General features: G+C 49.7%; 1 protein-coding gene across 1 annotated transcript in view; it reads left to right on the forward strand.

Annotated features, from left to right (window-relative positions):
* Positions 1–17,210, forward strand: part of SLC7A14 (solute carrier family 7 member 14) — a 36,901-nt gene extending 19,691 nt beyond the window's left edge. The window contains exons 3-8 of the mRNA XM_054166595.1: positions 3,504–3,740; positions 4,511–4,728; positions 6,757–6,903; positions 8,576–8,784; positions 9,335–10,212; positions 13,305–17,210. Of these exons, the coding sequence (XP_054022570.1) occupies positions 3,504–3,740; positions 4,511–4,728; positions 6,757–6,903; positions 8,576–8,784; positions 9,335–10,212; positions 13,305–13,627 (2,012 nt within the window). The 3' untranslated portion in view covers positions 13,628–17,210. The remainder of the gene's footprint in view (positions 1–3,503; positions 3,741–4,510; positions 4,729–6,756; positions 6,904–8,575; positions 8,785–9,334; positions 10,213–13,304) is intronic.
* Positions 17,211–19,268: the final 2,058 nt, after the last annotated feature.

Here is a 19,268-nt window from a genome sequence, read left to right on the forward strand (position 1 = left end):
AGTGATGATTTTCAGTTTTGGGTCTAGTGCTGCAAGAAGGACATTGAGGTGCTGGAGTGGATCCAAAGAAAGGCAATGAAGCTGATGAGGGATTTAGAGCACAAGTCTTATGAGAAGTGGTGGAGAGAACTGAGGCTTGGGGGAGATGTTCTCGCTCTCTACAACAGCTGGAAGGGAGTTTGGAAGCAGGTGAGAGTCATCTGTTTTCCCAAGTAACAAGCAATAAGGTGAGAGCAAATGGCCTCCAGGAGCAGTTTGGGTTGGACATTGGGGAAACTTTCTTCCCTGAAAGGGTTGTCAAGGCCAGGCATGTGGTGGAATCCTTATCTCTGGAAGGATTTAAAATACTTGGTGCTGAGGGTCATGGTTTAATGGTGGATTTGGCAGCACTGGGTTTACGGTTGGACTCAATGATCTTTAATGTCTCTTCCAACCAAAACAATTCAATCATTCTTTGGTTACTGCTGTGGAATAGTTTTCTCGGCCACACAACCCCACAGGCTTCAGTGTCAGGCTGTGGGAGGAAATAAGAAACTCTGTCTCCCATGGGAACTGCTCTGCAACCTTTGATGGCCTCAGTCACAAGCAGGGTGGAAAACAGCAGGGGAAAGCTGAACAGGACCCTCAGGTGCTGCTTGGCGGCAGGATGAGGGTTGGGTTGTGGGGCTCCAGCTGCAAGTGGTTATGAGCTGCTTATGTAATGCTGGGGAGATGGGAGCTCTATGGAAGCTTCCTTTATGGAGCTGCTTTTTGAATGTCTGCCCACAGTGATCATGAAACACAATGGACAGACTCAGTGGCCTGCTGAAAGTAGGATTTTGGTGTATCCTGCGTGGGTAAATTGGCTGCTCAAGACCTGCTCATGAAACCTGGCTTGAACACTTCCAGGGAAGGGAAATATACTAACCACAACAAAACCAAAAGCAACAAAAGCAATGATAAAAACAATAACAGCAGCAGCAATACACTACTAAAGCAGCAGAGATTAGTGAGATAAAATCTGCATCCTAATAAATCATATTCTCTTTCAGCACAGAGGGTAGTGCTGTGAGCCCTGTTTCTGCTAGGGGACCTGCAGCACCACAAGGCAAAGTGATTTGTTTAATGCCACCCAGCACAGCCACTGGCAGTCAGGCCTGGATGGCAGATCCATGAATGGCTGTGTGCTACCTGCAGTAGCTGTTCCATGTTGCAGAGCATCCTCAGTCTGTTTGAGACCTGCAGGTGTAGTGTTGGATGGGGGCAACCTGAGAGAGTTAGTGGCAGGAAGCAGTGTTCTGAGCAGAGCTGGGGGCCTACAGGAAAGCTGGGGAGGGACTTTTTTTCAAGGGCTTGAGCTGGGAGAGGGGAGATTTAGGCTGGGTATTAGGAAGGAATTCTTTACAATGATGGTAGTGAGACACTGGAACAGGTTGCCCAGGGAGGTGATGGATGCCCCCTCCTTGGAGGTGTTCAAGGGCAGGCTGGATGAAGCCTTGAGCAACCTGGGCTGGTGGGAGGTGTCCCTGCCCATGACAGGTGATTGGAACTAGATGATCTTTAAATTTCCTTCCAAGCCAAACCACTCTACGATCTTGCATTGCATGTCCCCTAAACTGAATACTTCAGGCTGTGATAAAAAGTTGGGTTTTTTAAATATATGCTGGTATCTAATGCAGATCTCCACAACCTGTTGCTGCACCTCATGCATATTGAAAGATTACTCTTCTATTTCAGGATCCTAGTAGAGTAATTGAAAACTCAAACATTTTATCCATGTTAATGTCTTTGCTTTGCTGTTATCAGTCTGTATCAATAACAATCCTCTTTGAGCCTTATCTTGTCATTGGCTAAAAGTACAGCTGCCTCCCAGAAAGATTATATGATTTTTAAGGCCATCAAAGAGAGAAACCAGATCCTTGTCCCCACCAGAGCGCCTGTTTCATAAATCATTCAGGCTTGTAGCTCTCGCTGAATGTCTCACCTTTACCCAGAGCATGCATTTTTCATCAGCTTTGGATAATGACTGTAGGGCTGGCTGGTGGGGATGTCTTGCTGCTCCTCCAGTTGGGCCTGCCTTTCAGAAATCAGCTTTTGAAGGCTCCCATTGCAGATCACTGCCAGCGGCGTGTGTGAGAGGTAAACACGGAATGGAACAGCAAGAGAAGAGGCACCACCAAATTCAGCTGAGGGCTGCAATAATCCTGTGTTTGCACTGTGTGAAAACTGCAACCATCTCACAAGGTTTTGATAAATAATTCATTCCTCTCCTTATACTGAACTGATTGCACATTTTAAGCAATTATTATCATCTAAATAGAGGATAGTAGCTGATAAAGGGCTCGGTAATTGCTACATGTTTACACGACGATAACAACAGTTCTAAACCCATTAACTGGCTGAACTGGGGTCTTTGAGACAGAGGCTTGATTCATAGGTTTATGATTTAGGTTGGAAGGGACCTTAAAGATCATCTAGTTCCAACCCCCCTGCCATGGGCAGGGACACCTTCCACCAGCTCACGTTGCTCAAGACCTCATCCAACCCGGCTTTGAACACCTCCAAGGAGGGGACATCCATCACCTCCCTGGGCAACTTGTCCCAGTGTCTCACCACCCTCACTGGAACGAATTTCTTCCTAATATTCAGCTCTTACCTGAATGTGCAGAGCAGTAACCCAACACAGGCATTTGGAGATGGCAGTGTCAGGCAGGGAGAGGAACAGCCTTGTGTGAGCCCTCATGTGGCATCCTACTCTGCCATCCTCCACCATCTATCCTGCTGGGCAATACTGACCCAGGATCCAATGTGATGGCTATAACCATCCCTGACCTCCTTGTGCCCTACAGTGCTTTGGAGACACCCAAGTGCTCTCTGCTGGCAGGTCTCACTGTAATCATCTTTCCCTGACAAACTCCAGGGCTATGGTAGTTTCTCCAACCAAAACCACTAGGAACTCATCTGAAGCTTGGTGCCACAGATAAAACATTTCATAAAATCCCAGGAAAAATGGGAAAAAATCATATTATGGTGTCACTCTTGGATGGGAACAAGAGGTATCTATTACCATTAAAGCTACCAGAGGGAAACAGAGCTCCAAGGACCCCACCACTAGTGCCAGCCAGTTCTGCTCCCTGTGTGGGAATTGTGCCCCCCCACCCCCAGCTTAGTTTTTGTGTCTGTGAGGGCTGCAGTTAGCCCTGGTGGAGAGGCCCACAACAAAGGCACACACCTGGGGGAAGGCTCTTCTACAACGGGCTGTAAAGGCTTGGCTGGTTTGAACTGTGTGTGCTCCAGAAAGAATCAATCACAGCTTGATTTTAATTGGAAGATGGGCTGGGCTGCTTGTGAAAGTCAAGCAGTTGGGAAGGGAAGGTCACCATGGCACCCTGTGATAGCTCTGGGCTCCTGATGCTGACCACAGCCCTGGTCACCTCCTGGCACCTCCAGGCAGGTGGAGGCAGTTGCACTTTTTCCCTTTCCAGGCACCTTTTCCTCATGTCACTTCCTATTCCTCTAAACAGGCGTTTGCTATGCTGAGTTTGGGGTGCGGGTCCCCAAGACCACAGGCTCAGCCTACACCTACAGCTACGTGACGGTGGGGGAGTTTGTGGCGTTCTTCATCGGCTGGAACCTCATCCTGGAGTACCTGATAGGCACAGCCGCAGGTGCCAGTGCTCTCAGCAGCATGTTTGACTCACTGGCCAACCACACCATCAGCCGCTGGATGATCAACAGCGTGGGGACGTTGAACGGACTAGGTGAGCCACGCCGCGCACAGCTACCTGCCTTAATTAGGGCCTGAGAAGTAATTAGAAGCTCATCAGATGTCAGACATGGATATTAGGCTTCATTCATTATTTACCATCCGTCTGCTTCTGGTGCTTTGCCACTGCAGTCTGGTTCACAGATGGGATCCGAGGAGGGTGGGATAGGTGACATTTGGAGCCCCTTTGGGCTGAGCTGGCCTTGAGCATGATGGGCACCCAGAAAAATCAGTCAGATGCCAGAGGCTAAGGACAGCCCAGGAGCACTGCACCCAGTGTTGACACTCTGCTCACTCCCACTAAGGCCCATGCAGAGCCTGGGAGAGAGTAGAAGCTGGAGTCTGCAGTCCTGCCGTGTAGGAACTCAGGGCTGTGATGGTCCAGTATGACCAGCAGTTCCAGCAATAATCTGTGGTTGCTACCAGTAAGCAAACAGCTAGCTGTGCTCTACCTGTGTCATGAAAACCTAATGTTTGATTGATTTTTAATTAGCACTTAGCAGATGCTATGCAAACTGGGACCTAATCATTTGTTTGCTTCCCCCTCAAAATAACAGTGTCTTAAGGCATCAAGATTTATCCACTCAATGGAACAACTTTGGCTAGCAGAGGCAGGGGCAATTGGAGACCATCTTTGCAATGAGACCAAGGAGCCCTGCAAAGCCTCAGGGTCTGAAAGGAGTTTCAAAAAGCACCTAAAGAGCTTGTGGAGATGTTGTCCACAGCTGTGGATGGAGAATCACACACCTATTTTCTCTTACCCAGGGAAAGGAGAGGAGTCATACCCTGACCTTCTTGCGCTGGTCATTGCTGTCATCGTCACCATCATCGTGGCCATGGGGGTAAAGAACTCGGTGGGGCTGAACAACGTGCTCAATGTCATCAACCTGGCAGTCTGGATCTTCATCATGATTGCTGGCCTCTTCTACATCAAAGGTGACAACTGGGCTGAAGGGCAGTTCCTGCCATTTGGATGGCCAGGGGTAAGTCCTGGGTGTGTGGAGGGACACACAGTTCCTAAACAGCACCAGCCACATGTGCTCAGCCTTGCTCACTGTATATGCACTCCCCGATTCTCTACCCTGCCAAACTCACCTGTGCTTTGGCCACGGTGCTCCAGCTTCCACCCCTGCAGGTATGGATCCAGACCTCCTCGCTCTGCTGAACTCTAAGGGCAAGGCAAGCCTTGCCTCTGTCTCCTGCCACCTCTTAGAATAAAGCCAGAACTTTTCCAAAAGGCCTTCCTGGAGAGCCACGCTCCACCCCAGGCAATGCCAATTGCCAGGCAATGGAGCAAAATGCATCAGCCATCTGAGCTGGGGAGCTCAGGAGGAGCTGGCTCAGCCTCTGTGGAGGGGGAGATACTTGTGTTGGCTGGTTTTCAACAACAATGTTCTCAAGCATTTGTTTTGAGCACTACATAATGCCACCTGCCAGTACTTATTTTATGGATGTTCCCTCAAAGCTTACTGAGAATTTGGACATATTTGGCTTTTTTAGCTTGCTTGCACTGGTTTTTATCCAAGGATGAATAGAGACTGAAAATATCTCAGCTGGCCCAAACCCAAGATAATTTCTCAGATTTACACTGCTCCACTCCATTGGGGTTTTGTGCAGAAAAATAAGCAACAAAGTAAAGTAACCCAAGAAACTTGATTATTGAAAGGGTCCTGAGCTGCCATACAGCCCCTGCACCTTCCTTCAGTAAATCAATACCTCCCTGCCAGAGAACAACCGTGAGGAGAAGAGCACGGACACTCATTTCAGAACAGAGATCATATTTACCTTCAGATTGTGCTTGGATTTTTATGCCATACAATAAGGAATGAAAAAGAGAAAATAGCTATTTTGCTCCAAGTCTCTCCTGGCAACCCTCTCCCCCTAATTTTAAAAGATATATATCCAAAATGTTTCAAACCCAATTGGGTCTTCTCATCATTTTCAGCTGGTTGGTTGTCTTCCAAATCTTACTTGTAAAAGTAAATTACAGAATGGCTTGAGTTGAAGGGATCTTGAAGATCACCCTAGTTCCAACCCCCCTGCCATGGGCAGGGACAGCTCCTACTGGATCAGGTTCCTCAAAGCCTCATCCAGCTTGGTCTTAAACACCTCCAGGAACTTAAATCCCCAACAAAATAAGCTGGAGATCCCCAGGAGCATCAGGGGATGCTTTAAAAAGGTAGTTACAGCTAGTCCCCTGAGAGAGGTGGGTTTTACTGTGTACTCCATCTCTAGGCACATCTCTGAGGTGACAGAGATGTGATGGGCACGTGGTACCCAGCTAGAGCTAGATGCATGTGAGGGTGTTACAACTGCAAATTAGCTCACTCACAGCCACAGCCTTCAGCCTGCTTCAGTGTTTCAGTCCTATAAATGTCCTTGCTAATACTGTATGTTTTAAAAATCACATTAAGAAGATAACTAAACAGTGCAAACTATTCCTTATCCAAGTGTTCCAACGTGTGCTCCTAACCTGTCTGCAGCTTCCAAGCCAAACAGAGGTTGTTTGGACAGCGGCACACATCTGACTCTTGCTGCTCTCTTCTTGCTTCCTCTGATAGTGGATCTTGCTGCCACAGGAGACATCTTGCTAAGACAGAACATGTAAACATGCTCCAAACCCCTACTAATATAAACAGATTTGGGGTGGAGGATTGTGAAAGCAAACCTGAAATTTGTCAATTGTCTCCTGAGTCACTGCCAGGATCTCCCAGCAGATTCGGGCTCAGTGGGGACACGGGTTTGTGGTGCACCACCAGTGAGCTGCTGGTGCTGTCTCCACTGACTCAGGCCACACGTTGAAATCTTTTCCTGAGAGCAGGTCACTGGATTATGGGTGGTCTGGTTAGTCCCCAGGTGGGAATGCCCAGCTTTATGTATGGACCCCTTGATCTGCCCCTACTCACCCTTTGGCTCAGACACAGCAGAACTGGGCTCCTCCATTTCTGCTGAGTTCTCTCTCCCTGGTTGGGTTCTTCTGGCAATCAGCTGCTTGTTCCTTCTTTACACAGGTGCTCAAAGGGGCTGCAACATGTTTCTATGCCTTCATTGGCTTTGACATCATTGCTACCACTGGAGAAGAAGCAAAGAACCCCAACACCTCCATCCCCTATGCCATCACGGCCTCGCTCGTCGCATGCTTGACAGCCTACGTGTCTGTAAGTGCTCACTGTACATACACAGATGGACAGCAACACACAGCTGTGCATAGACACACCAGAGAATCATGGACTGGTTTGGACTGGGAGGGACCTTGAAAGGTCACTTAGTCCAACCCTCTTGCAATGAGCAGGAACATCTTCAACTAAAGCAGCTTGCTGCTTGGAGCCCCAAACAACCTGACCTGGAGTGGTTCCAGGGTTGGGGTATCTACCAGCTCCTCAGCAACCTGGGACAGTGTTTTACCACCCTCACTGTAAAAAATATCTCCCTTCTATCAAGTCTAAATCTCCTTCTTTTAGTTTCAAACCATCACCCCATGTCCTGTCACAGCAGGCCCTGCTAATAAATCTGTCCTTATCCTTCTTATATGCCCCTTTACTGAAAAGCCACAATAAAGTCTCCCTGGGAGCCTTCTCTTCTTCATGCTGAACAACCCCAATTCTCTCAGCCTGTCCTCACAGCAGAGGTGCTTCAGTCCCCCAGGTTATTTTGGTGTCCTCCTCTGGACACACTCCAACAGGTCCATGACTTTCTTGTTCTGAGGACTCCAGGGCTGGACACAGTACTTGAGATGGGGTCTCACCAGAGCAGCACAGAGTGGCAGAATCACCTCCTTCAACCTGCTGGCCACAAAAGAAACAAACAAAACAAAACTCAACACCACCAACCACAAAAAAACACACCCCACAAACAAAAACACCTCCCTCCCTCCCCCCAAATAGATAGATGCAGTAGGTAGATAATGATAGATAGGTAGGTAGGTAGGTATAGTGTGTCCCTTCATGGCTCCCCTCCCCATGAGCTGTGGTGTCAGTCTGACCTTTGGACAAGGGCCCTTTCTTTGGTGGGAAATGAGACATCAGCTGCATTTCCATGTGACCACAGTCTCCTGCTGAGGCTCTCCTCAGCCAAGTCCTAGTTTGTCCCCAATCTCCTGTCACCCTGCCGAGATCCCTCTGCCGGCTGCAGAGAGGTGGTGACAGCAGTTTTCTTCCTCATGGCTCATGCTCATCCGCAGCTCTTTTTGCATCCAAAAGCACAGCAAAGCAGAAGGAGCAGCACTGTTTCAGCAACCTATCTCCCTGCTTTTTGGGAAAAGCAGCACTGCCTCTGCTGGAGATATGGGAGAGGGTCCAATTGAGGAGGAGAATGGGCAGGAATCGCCATGTGAGAAGTATCTGGCAGCTCTGCACCCCAAGAAATATGTCTCTGTAGTCAGGGATTTCCCTGTAAAAGAGCAAAATTGTGTCAGGAAAGGGAAAAAATACAGTTCTGATTGCTTCCAAGGAACCCACCCACTGCTTCTCCTGCATTGTGGTGGGTTCCCCTCAAAACCAATTCTCTTTGGCTCTAAAAGGATCTGGGTGTTGCCCCAAGCAATGCCATCTTGGATTCTGGGTCTGTCTCACAAGGACTGCATGCCCCACACAGGAACATGGCCAATGAGTGTTACTAATCCCATCAAGTCCCACCACCCTTCTGTATCACCACTGCAGCAAGTTTCAAGGTGTCATCCTGTTACCTTTGGAGGCCTTACCTCGAGCAGGAGACATAAGGATATATCTCAATTAGAATTGAGAGGGTTTGGCTTTCCACCCTTGAGAAGCAGCCCCCGTGCCCTGGATTCCCCAGCTGGCACTTATGTCCTGTTCCTCTCACTTTCCCCAGGTGAGCATCATCCTCACACTGATGGTGCCCTACGATGCCATTGACACTGAGTCCCCTCTGATGGAAATGTTTGTGGTCCATGGCTTCTACGCGGCCAAGTTCATCGTTGCCATTGGGTCTGTGGCCGGCCTGACCGTCAGCTTGCTGGGTTCCCTCTTCCCAATGCCAAGAGTCATTTATGCCATGGCTGGTGATGGGCTGCTCTTCAGGTCAGTCATGCCCACGTTGGAAGTTATTTTTGCCCCCTTGGGACCCCAATGGGAAGTGTGCTGGGAGGAATGGGGACTGTCCTGTACTGTGACAGCTCAGTGCCAGCACCACAGGGAGCAGTGTACATGCACAGAATTGATGCTTGCATAACAGAGCACACACCAAAGTGAAATCTTGGGGGGTGGGGAAAATCAGAAGAGATGTGTACAAAGTTTTCTCACATGGTGCTGACATCTAGAGATCAAGGTTGGGGGAGGATGCGCACTTAATTTAAGAGTTACTTGCAGAGGAGAGCAGCTTATATGCATAAAACCTTGATGCTTATTTGCAAGCATCCAAGTGCCCATTTCAGAGCTGGTTAGACCTAGCTCTAACTCTAGACTCAGTCTGACCAGTATTTCCAGTCATTGGCTGTCTGGGGGACCAAAAGCAACAAGAGCTGAAAGGATGATAGCTCTGAGCCTGGCAACCCAGCTGAGTAAGAGCTACTGTGACAGGGGACCGCTGCCGTCTGCAATTTTAACCTTCTGCAACTGTTTCCCTCTCCAGGTTTTTGTCCCACGTCAGTTCTTACACAGAAACTCCAGTAGTGGCTTGCATTGTCTCTGGATTCCTGGCAGCACTGCTCTCCTTGCTGGTCAGCCTGAGGGACCTGATAGAAATGATGTCCATTGGCACACTGCTCGCCTACACCTTAGTCTCTGTCTGCGTCCTGCTCCTCCGCTACCAACCCGAGAGCGACATCGATGGCTTCGTCAAGTTCCTCTCTGAGGAGCACACCAAGAAGAAGGAGGGCATCCTGGCTGACTGTGAGAAGGAAGCTTGCTCTCCAGGCAGTGAAGGAGAAGAGTTTGCTGGCCCACCAACCAACACGTGTGGGGCAAAAAACCTGCCCTCCCTGGGGGATAACGAGATGCTAATTGGGAAATCTGATAAATCAGCCTACAACGTGAACCACCCCAACTACGGCACGGTGGACATGACCTCGGGGATAGAGGCGGATGAGTCTGAGAACATTTACCTCATCAAGCTGAAGAAGCTGATCGGCCCTCGCTACTACACCATGAGGATCCACCTTGGGCTGCCGGGGAAAATGGACCGCCCCACGGCAGCCACTGGCCACACCGTCACCACCTGCGTGCTCCTCCTTTTCGTCCTGATGTTCATCTTCTGCTCCTTCATCATTTTTGGGTCAGACTACATCTACGAGCAGAGCTGGTGGGCTGTCCTCCTTGTCGTGCTGATGGTCCTGCTCATCGCCGTGCTGGTGTTTGTGATCTTGCAGCAGCCAGAGAACCCCAAGAAGCTGCCCTACATGGCACCATGTCTGCCCTTCGTCCCTGCTTTTGCCATGCTGGTGAACATCTATCTCATGCTGAAGCTCTCCACAGTCACCTGGATCCGATTTGCAGTCTGGTGTTTTGTGGGTGAGTCCCAGAGTCTTTTATTTTGATTTTCAAACTGGGTGTTAGTAATAACTTCCCTAATTACAGAATGTTAGGGGCTGGAAAGGATCTCAAAAGATCTTCAGTCCAGCCCCTCTGCCAGAGCAGGATCACCTATACCAGGTCACACAGGAACACATTCAGGGAGGTTTTGAATATCTCCAGGGGAGACTCCACAACCCCCCTGGGCAGCCTGTTCTAGTGCTCTGTCACCCTCACAGTGAAAACTGTTTCCATGGAACTTCCACACATTGCTCCTTGTCCTGTCACTGGCCATCATCAAGAAGAGCCTGACTCCTAAAGAGTGCTTAAGCTGATGCTTCTTCATCTGGGACATACCCAGTCCTTTGCAGTTGTCCCTTGTCATACTGAAGTTCTGGGAGACCTGAGCCCCTGAGCCACAGCTGCATGGAAAATCACACCTCCAGAAAATGTCAGTTTGATGGAAGCAAACTGCTCCATGCAGAGGTGACTATTTTGATGATCCTTTTGAGGCAAAGTAGGTGGGCTCTGCAAATTGCCTGGCAGGCAGGTTTCCTACAGAAATCTGCCTGCTTTTTCATTTTGTCACCCACTTGAGCTCTTCATCAGCCCACGCCTAAATCCCAGTGCTGCATTTTCAAACCCCCAGCGCTGCCCAAACCCAACAGCCCTGTGAGAAACAGAGCCAAGGGATTTGTGGACTGTATCTCCTCTTGGTGTAAGTGCTTAACTTTCTGACAGAAGGATCTCAGGACTCACAGACTGTTGTGGAACATTTTCTCCCCAGATTTAAGCTTCCTGGCATGTTCATAGTTTCCCTTGTTTAACACAGCAACCCGTTGACTTGCTGGAGCGAGTCCAGAGAAGAGCAACAAAGTTGGTGAGGGGTTTGGAACATAAGCCCTACAAGGAGAGGCTGAGGGAGCTGGGGTTGCTTAGCCTGGAGAAGAGGAGACTCAGGGGTGACCTTATTGCTCTCTACAGCTACCTGAAGGGAGGTTGTAGACAGATGGATGTTGGTCTCTTCTCCCAGGCGGCCAGTACCAGGACAAGAGGACACAGTCTCAGGCTGCACCAGGGGAGGTTCAGGCTAGATGTTAGGAAAAAGTTCTATACAGAAAGAGTGATTGCACATTGGAATGGGCTGCCTGGGGAGGTGGTGGAGTCACCATCACTGGAGGTTTTCAGGAGAAGACTTGATGGGTTGCTTGGTGCCATGGGTTAGTTGTTTAGGTGGTGTTGGATTGGTTGATGGGTTGGACGCGATGATCTTGAAGGTCTCTTCCAACCCGGTTTATTCTATGTATTCTATGTATTTAGAAAGAGAGCAGCTCTCATAGCTCCTCCTGAAGGCCCCCAAGTCTGGACTGTAGAGAACTGAAGCAACAAGACAGTATCAAAGCCAAGAGCTCTTTACAGAGAAATCATAAGCCTATGGGGAAACATATATATTGCCCACAGGAGACTCAGTTGCTGACAAGAGTCTGTGACCACAGTGCCAGCACCCAAAAGGTCCATCCCTGGCCAAGTATTCCACCAGCAGTCCACACCTTTGTGAGCAAGATTCAGGGTCCTGGGTTGAGAGGGAGAAAGTGGTAGGGAAAGAGAACAAGGATTGATGTAAGGGTTGTAGGCAGCTGTCATCTCCCATAAAGGTAGGAATTGCGGAAGGGGGGTAGACAGGCACAGGCCACTACATTGAGCTCACCAGCCTTCATGCTTTTCTTAGGAGCCTCCTGATATTTGTAGATGGTTGAACTCAGACAGCAGAACCAGAAGAGGACACAAACAGACCTTGAATCTCCTTCTGCTGTCTCCGAGAGTTCAGAGTAGTCTTGTGGGTTCCACCCTTTGGATAAAGGCTTTTAAAAAGCTTTGTCTCCAATTTGCTATTCCCTTTTTTGCTGTCCTGAGTTGGTCCTGCATGGATGAGGTCTCATAGCAGAGCTCTGGCTCTAAGAATTCCCTATCTCAAACCCAAGCTGTTGGGCAGTAGCTGCCACATCACTATTTGGGCTGGAGAAGACATGCTTGATGATTTCTTGGCCCTCAAAGGCAATAGCTGAAGTCACAAATCTAGGGAAAGCCCTTCTACTTGGGAGCAAAGATGACTCCAAACATCACTTTAATCTGCTGTGATTAAATACTTCCTCCTGTGGGTCCATCAAACATCTCTTCAGCTGCCAGAAATGGCAACAAGTGAATTAAGTGATGGACTTCACCAGTCCCACCTGTGTCTGCTCACCTATTGGAGGAGGAACATCCCATCTGTTTTTGTGGCAGAGATGTATGGTCCTGCTGCACAGACTCCGGATCTAATCTCACAAGCAGTGCCCCATGGCCAGTTTGTGGCATATGGAGAAGTCTGGGTTTCAGTACACATGTATGGGGTAGGTTAATCCTGGGATCCACTGGAAATTAGATCTCCAGATACATTTGCTTCCAAGGAAAGGATTGGTGCAGGAAGAGGAGATGAGGTAGAGCTAGAGGGAGAAGGTGAAATGAAAATCCTGAGGAAAAGAGGACAGGATTTCTACCCTGGTTTCATACCAAGTCCGCTCATCCTGGCAGCCCTGGGGCACACATGGCTGTGAGCACCAGCAGGAGAGAGACTGAGGGCAGGAGAAAACTGCAGAGGCAAAAAGGCAGCCATGAGGGGAACCAGGCAGAGGTGCAGGTTCTCAGCACTTGGGAGCCTCCATACCTCTGTCAGCTGAGAGCTGCTGTCCCACCCAAGCTGCAGATGGCACATAGCCAGCAGCAATCCCAGCTGCTGTTTAAAACATACAGCCCTCAGGTCACAGCTGGCAGCCTGAAAATACAAACTTGACAGCTTCAAAGAGCAGGCACCAACTGCAACATGCACTAGCTTAAAAACCAGAGGCGTTTACTTACACTTCACCCTCATCAGCTGGAGCTAGCCTGGCATGGGTGGGAGGGTGCTGATGGTGAGCCAGGCTGGATCCCCAACCCTGGGGTGGCTTCCACTGGGCAGGTGCCATTTGGGGGCATGGCATGTTTCTAATGACGTGTGAGGGTGTGGGGTAGTGTTGGTGGCTGGGGCCCAACTCTCTCCCTCTCACCCACCACAGGCCTGCTGATCTACTTTGGCTATGGGATGTGGAACAGCACCCTGGAGATCAGCGCCCGGGAGGAGGCCCTGCACCAGAGCACCTACCAGCGCTACGACGTGGACGTCGACCCCTTCTCTGTGGACGATGGCTTCTCCTATGCCACTGAGGGTGAGGACTACCCGGGCTGGGGCCCCTCTGAGGACAAGGGCTTCTCGTACCAGCACATGGCAGGAGCAAAGGAAAGCCATCGGACGAGTAGCAGGTCGAAAAGCAAAGGCAGGCACAAACCGCCCTCGGAGGCCCTCATCGCCAACGACGAGTTGGACTACTCGCCCGAGTAGGGAGGTGGGCAGCGGGGCACCGCGCCACCCACTCAATGAGGAAGGGTCCCCACGGCTCCCCTGTCCTGTCCCATACTCCCCAAGTCCCTCACCACCCCTCACTCCCCTCTGGTCCTCAGGACACACTCTGCAGTTGCCGTTGACCCCGAGGCAAACACGTTCATGGCCCATCCCGGCTCCACCGATTGGGCCTTGCTTTGGTGGATGCCAGCTGATCCCACGGCACTGGCTGATGTCCTGGCACCAGCCACACCCGTGGAGGTGGTGGAGCGGGAGATGTGCCAAACTGGGAGCGTGTTGAGAGGCAGAAGGCGCTGCACGAGTGGACAAGAGGAGTTGTCCCCAGGCAATGTCCACCTGATGGCTGCAGCGGTGGGATGACACTCTTACATTTGTGGCACTTCCTCAGCATGTGTCTTTTTCCCTTTGAACCACCTAGAAGTAACAGCTGAGCCACAGGGACAGATGGTTTAGGTAGGTACCCGCAGAGATGGACAAACCCCTTTCAAGGGAGTAGTTCAGAGGTGGGTCCAGGGATGTTGATCCCGTCACACAGTATTTCCATGGCTCATTCTGGGGCAAAGGCACTCAGTGTGCACAGCAGTGCTACCCTCATGTCCATCCTCACACCTCAAATCTGAGCATCCCAAATCATCAAACCTTGAAGTCCCAGCACAGCCAAGCATCCCAAATCTGCACCTGGGAGCCCAGTCCCCTGTCTGGTTACAGCAAGGGCTGAGATCTGCTCTTGGCTCAACCCACCCTCTGCAAACGATCAATGAGGACCACGCATCACCAGTCTGAGGCTGGATGCTGTTCCCACCACGCTGTGTCTTTTACAAATGACTGTGCTGTAATTCCCTCACTGCAGTGGGCACATTTCACCACCTACCCTGGCATCGGTGCTTCAAGGGCGCGTCTGTGTCCTGCAAAGCAGCAGCCTTCATCGGTCAGCCACGTCTTGGCAGGACTGGCCACACATGGCAAGTGGAGAGGACTCTGCTGCTGAAATCTTTCTTCCTGCTGCTGTCTCCATCTTGTGCCATTTTCTCTGTTTCTGCCCCTGGCTTATTGGATGCTGTAAAAAAAAACAACCAACCAACAAACAAACACTGAAATGCTGCTCGTTCTGTAAGTGCCCAGGTTGCAACGTGAAACCAAACAGAACTGATCAACACATGGACATTTCTCATAGCTGGACTCTCCAGATTGGCCCCAGCACAGCTATGGCCCCCAGCAGTGCCATCAGGCTCCCCACTGGCAGCATCTCTGAGGACCATCAGTAGTGATAAGGTTCGGTCACAGCCACCATCGCCTCTGCCACAGAGAGCAGCTGCACTGCTGAGTCAGCAGTTTGCAGCAGGTCCAGTTCTGGAGCCCATCACCAACATGCTGACTTTAAAACACTGCAACAGGGGAACACCTTCCTGAATAGATAATACCCAAGGAAGCACCCCACCAGATAGTGACACCACTCTCCTCCTGAACGCCAAAGGCTGCATCCGGATCCATCCCCAGGAGCAGCCTAGACCAACCTCCGCTACCAGGGGGTGCTGCTGGCATCCCAGGGGACAATTTAACATCAACAGGGACATGAGGCAAGATTTCCAGCATGTGATGCTGAGAACCATTAACACTTTGGGTCACTGGATGAGTCTCAGCCCCCCCAAAATACAGCATGGAGCCTGCCTGGCAAGTGGTCTGTGGGGTGCAGAGGGTACCTGGACCCATCCCCAGGGTTTCCAGGGCTCAAGGGCTCGATGGAGAGACTCTGCTCACAGCTGCAAATGTTTCCCCACACCTCCTGTCCCAAACAGTGACCAAGGAGAGGTAGATGCCCCATCCCTGGAACCATTCCAGGTCAGGTTGAATAGGCTCAGAGCAGCCTGATCTAGTTGAAGATGTCCCTGCTGCCTGCAGGGGGGTTGGACTGGGTGACCTTTAATGGTCCCTTCCAATCCAAACATTTCTGTCATTCTGTCAAACTGCAGTCCTTTTCCCAGTGGAAAGGAATGACCAAGATCTTAACCTGGTATGCCCCAGGCAAGCCAAGGGAAGTTTGGCCTCTGCAAGGGTTTCAGAATGGGAGCAAGGATTTGGTAGCAGGACCTGTAAGCTTTGCTCTGGCATCCCCTCCCACTGCCTGCCCCAGCCACACTTCTGCAAACAGAATTCCCAAGTATGTCCCCACCAAAAGCTGTCTGCAACATGCACACAACTCACAGGCCAGCTTGGGAAGCCTTTCTGGTGGTGCTGAGCAAAGGGCACCTCTCACTTGCGCTTGGCTACTCTTGCCCTCAATGCCTTAGAAGTACCCAAGAGAGATGGCACCTCACAGGTCTGGCTTTATGTTTTCAGGGAGAAAGAGTGATGCTGTTTTCCTACCAGCTCTTGTACTATCCCATATCCGAGGTAGTTGTCTTCATCCTGCTTCTGCACAGTATTTAGGCATCTGCTGCACCACAAACTCATGCCCAAGTGTTGAACCGAAGCTGTTACTCCTTCTGCAGCCTTAATCTCTTGCTACAGAGCAGTTACCAGTAGCAGTGTCTTGTTGTCATGTCTGCTCTAGTTGTGCTGTATCATTTGACAAGGGCTTGATCCCTTGCTCTTTGGTGTCTGTAGAAACCTCTCCATTGGATCCATGTATTGAGTGAAGCCCTTTGGCTGCTCTCAGTCCCATTCACCCATCCTCCTTCCCCTTCCTGAGGAAGCACCAGGGCAGGACAGTTGTGTCATGTCCCCAGGACTGCCGGTAAACAATATTTAATGTCATGGCGCCACCAGAGGTGGATGGGCTGCCACCAGCCCTCCCCATGCTAGGGAGTGGGAGCTGTACCCTTCTTTTGAGCCTACCACATCCCACCCAGTAGAGGTGCATAAGAAGAAGGCAGCCAAGACACAGACTAGGACTTGCCTGGGTTTGCTGGTGGCTGTGGCCAGTGTCCCGGGAGGCCAGTTTGCAGCAGGGTCCCCCTGCTTCGATCTGAGCAGCAGTGCCTGTGGGACAGCCTCCACCTGGGAGCTTCCAAGCCTTCCCTTGGAGCAGGCACTCTGGTCTTCAGTGGGCACAAGCAAAGCCGCAAAGGCTGAAAGATTCATGCCCAATGCCTCTGGGCACCACTGGGTGAGAACACTGGGAGGAGGTATGAGTGCTTTTGTTGCTGTAACCACAAAATCCAGCCTTTCCCCCTGCGTGTCCTCAGGGAGGTTCTCACACCCCCTGACCCATCAGGAGGACACAGGCAGGGTGGTACCACCCTGCTCCCACCACCAGTGAGAGGCACACAGCCCCTCCAACGGGCGCACACCCTGGTGGGGGACATGAAGCATGGTACAGACGGAGCATAAATACCTCAAAACTTCCAGACCATCTCTATAAGATCTCAGACCCTCCACAAATTCACTCTGCACGGTTCCAGCCACCCAGTACTAGTCCAGCACGCCAGCATCCTCCACGCAGCAGAGAAGTCACCCCTCTGAACGACATGGGATGTTGTAAATCCAGCTTGTAAATGATCTTCACTTCGTTTTGTTTGGTCTTTCTGATGTATATCTTGCCTCTTTTTTTTTTTTTTGCCTCTTTTTTGGGTCTTTTTTTTCTTTCTTTTGTTTTTTTTTTTTGCAGGTGGTACTTTCTGGTGTTAACAATTCTCTGCAGTTCTGCTATGAAAAAAAAAATTGGTGTATTTGTTTAAAAGGGAAAAAAAAAGGGGGGAAAGGGGGGGAGTGGGGGGAAGGGGGAAAAAAAAGTTTGTTCTGTTAATTTCTTTTTGTGGTTTTCAAAAGCCCATTGGTGCATTGTGCAATGGGATCTTGTTGTGTGTCATGAGAAAGAAAAACAAACAACAACAAAAAAAAACCCAAACCAAACACCCAAATCCCCAGTGGAGTGATTTTTATTTTGAAATGATTGTGTTGTTGAAAACTAGATATATATATATAATATATATATTAACAAGGTACCAAGGGGAAAAGAGGAAAAAAAAAAAAAAGAAGAAGAAGAAGAAATCTAAATTTACCAAAATCTGTATATTTTAATAAATGCCTAAAGCTTTATTGTGTGCCTTTACCTTTAAAAATCAAACAGGAGCTAAGGGATTTTCAGAGAAAGCCAGAGAGAAATGTGTCTCAGGATCAGTTTCCATAGTGATGTAAATCTTTTAAATGAAAGACTAAACAGAAAGAAAAAAAAATAATAATAAAAGAACTTTCCCATATCCATTTTGTTAAGCCAATCAGTACCTGAAGGTCTGATTTCCTCCCTCCCCTCCCCCCCCAAATGCTAAATTGAAGCTAGAGATGAACAAATCTTGCCTTAAGTGCTACAAAATGTCCTCTGTAGAAGATCCATTTCAGTGGGATGACTTTGATATTTACTTGCACTGTTGTGAAGAGAAAAAGAAAGGTTATTTGTTTACACAATAAAAAAAGAAAGAGAGAGAGAAAGAAAGACCAGAGAGAGAAGAGAGAGAAGGAGGAGAAAGAGAAAGAGAAAGAGAAAGAGAAAGAGAAAGAGAAAGAGAAAGAGAAAGAGAAAGAGAAAGAGAAAGAGAAAGAGAAAGAGAAAGAGAAAGAGAAAGAGAAAGAGAAAGAGAAAGAGAAAGAGAGAAAGAGAAAGAGAGAGAAAGAGAAAGAGAAAGAGAGAAAGCAGGAAAGTAAGAAAGCAGGAAAGCAAGCAAGCAAGCAAGCAAGAAAGAAAGAAAGAAAAAACCAAACCTAAAAGCAACAACCACAGGTTGACTGTTGCAGTGTGAAGCCCTGAGGAGAGCCAACGTCTTCCCATCTGCTCATGGTGCTGCTGGCATCCACCTTCCCCGGGGTAACTGGAATGTCATGGCACCATTACCCCCTGGGCATCAGGACCATGACAGGGCAGATACCACTTGCAGAGCCATCACTCTCTCTCCCCTTTGGAATTCTCAGGGCTTCCAGTGACCCTTCATGGGATCTTTCCTGTTATTTATGGGATGGGGATGTTGCCAGGCACACTGCCAGTGATGGCAAGCTGGTGGCACCACCGCCCACCACCTTCACACCAGAGTGACCACCACAGCTCACACCTACTACTCCACATCTGATAGAAGACCTGGCATGGAACAGTTTTTCTGTTGAGGAGAATTACATTTCACTGCATTTAGAGGCTTTGGGTCAGCAGGCAAGCACCCAAAGCCTTCAGGAGCCAAGAGCACCACAGCCAGCCCAGCCCAGGAGAACCCCTCAGGGGAGCAGGGTGTTTTGGGAGGGCACAAAGCAGGTATTTCAGCTTTGATCCTTTACAAACTAGAGGAGTTTAGTGTTCTTTGTGCTTCCTCCAAAAACTTCCCCTCTGCAGTGCCAGTACTAATATCCTGTTGCATTTCTGGCCCCATCTCCTCCCACCCCAGCGCTGCAGATGTCTGCTTTCCCCATGGCTACCCTGTAATGCTTTGCTTTGTTTGGATTTTTTTTCTCTTCCCCGAAATAAAACTTTTTCCTGCCTCCAGCTTGCCCAGGGCCTTTTGAGGGTTGGATTTGGAACTGGCCACCAGTAACCTGTTAATCATGGGCAGGGCAAGCAGAGCCCCAGCCCCAGCCGCTGCTGAGAGTCCCCAGCCCCACGTAGGTGAAGAAGTGAGGCTGCAGCCCAGTGGTGTGAGTA

The sequence above is a fragment of the Dryobates pubescens genome, chromosome 13 (assembly GCF_014839835.1).
Source record: "Dryobates pubescens isolate bDryPub1 chromosome 13, bDryPub1.pri, whole genome shotgun sequence".
Taxonomy (NCBI): Eukaryota; Metazoa; Chordata; class Aves; order Piciformes; family Picidae; genus Dryobates; species Dryobates pubescens.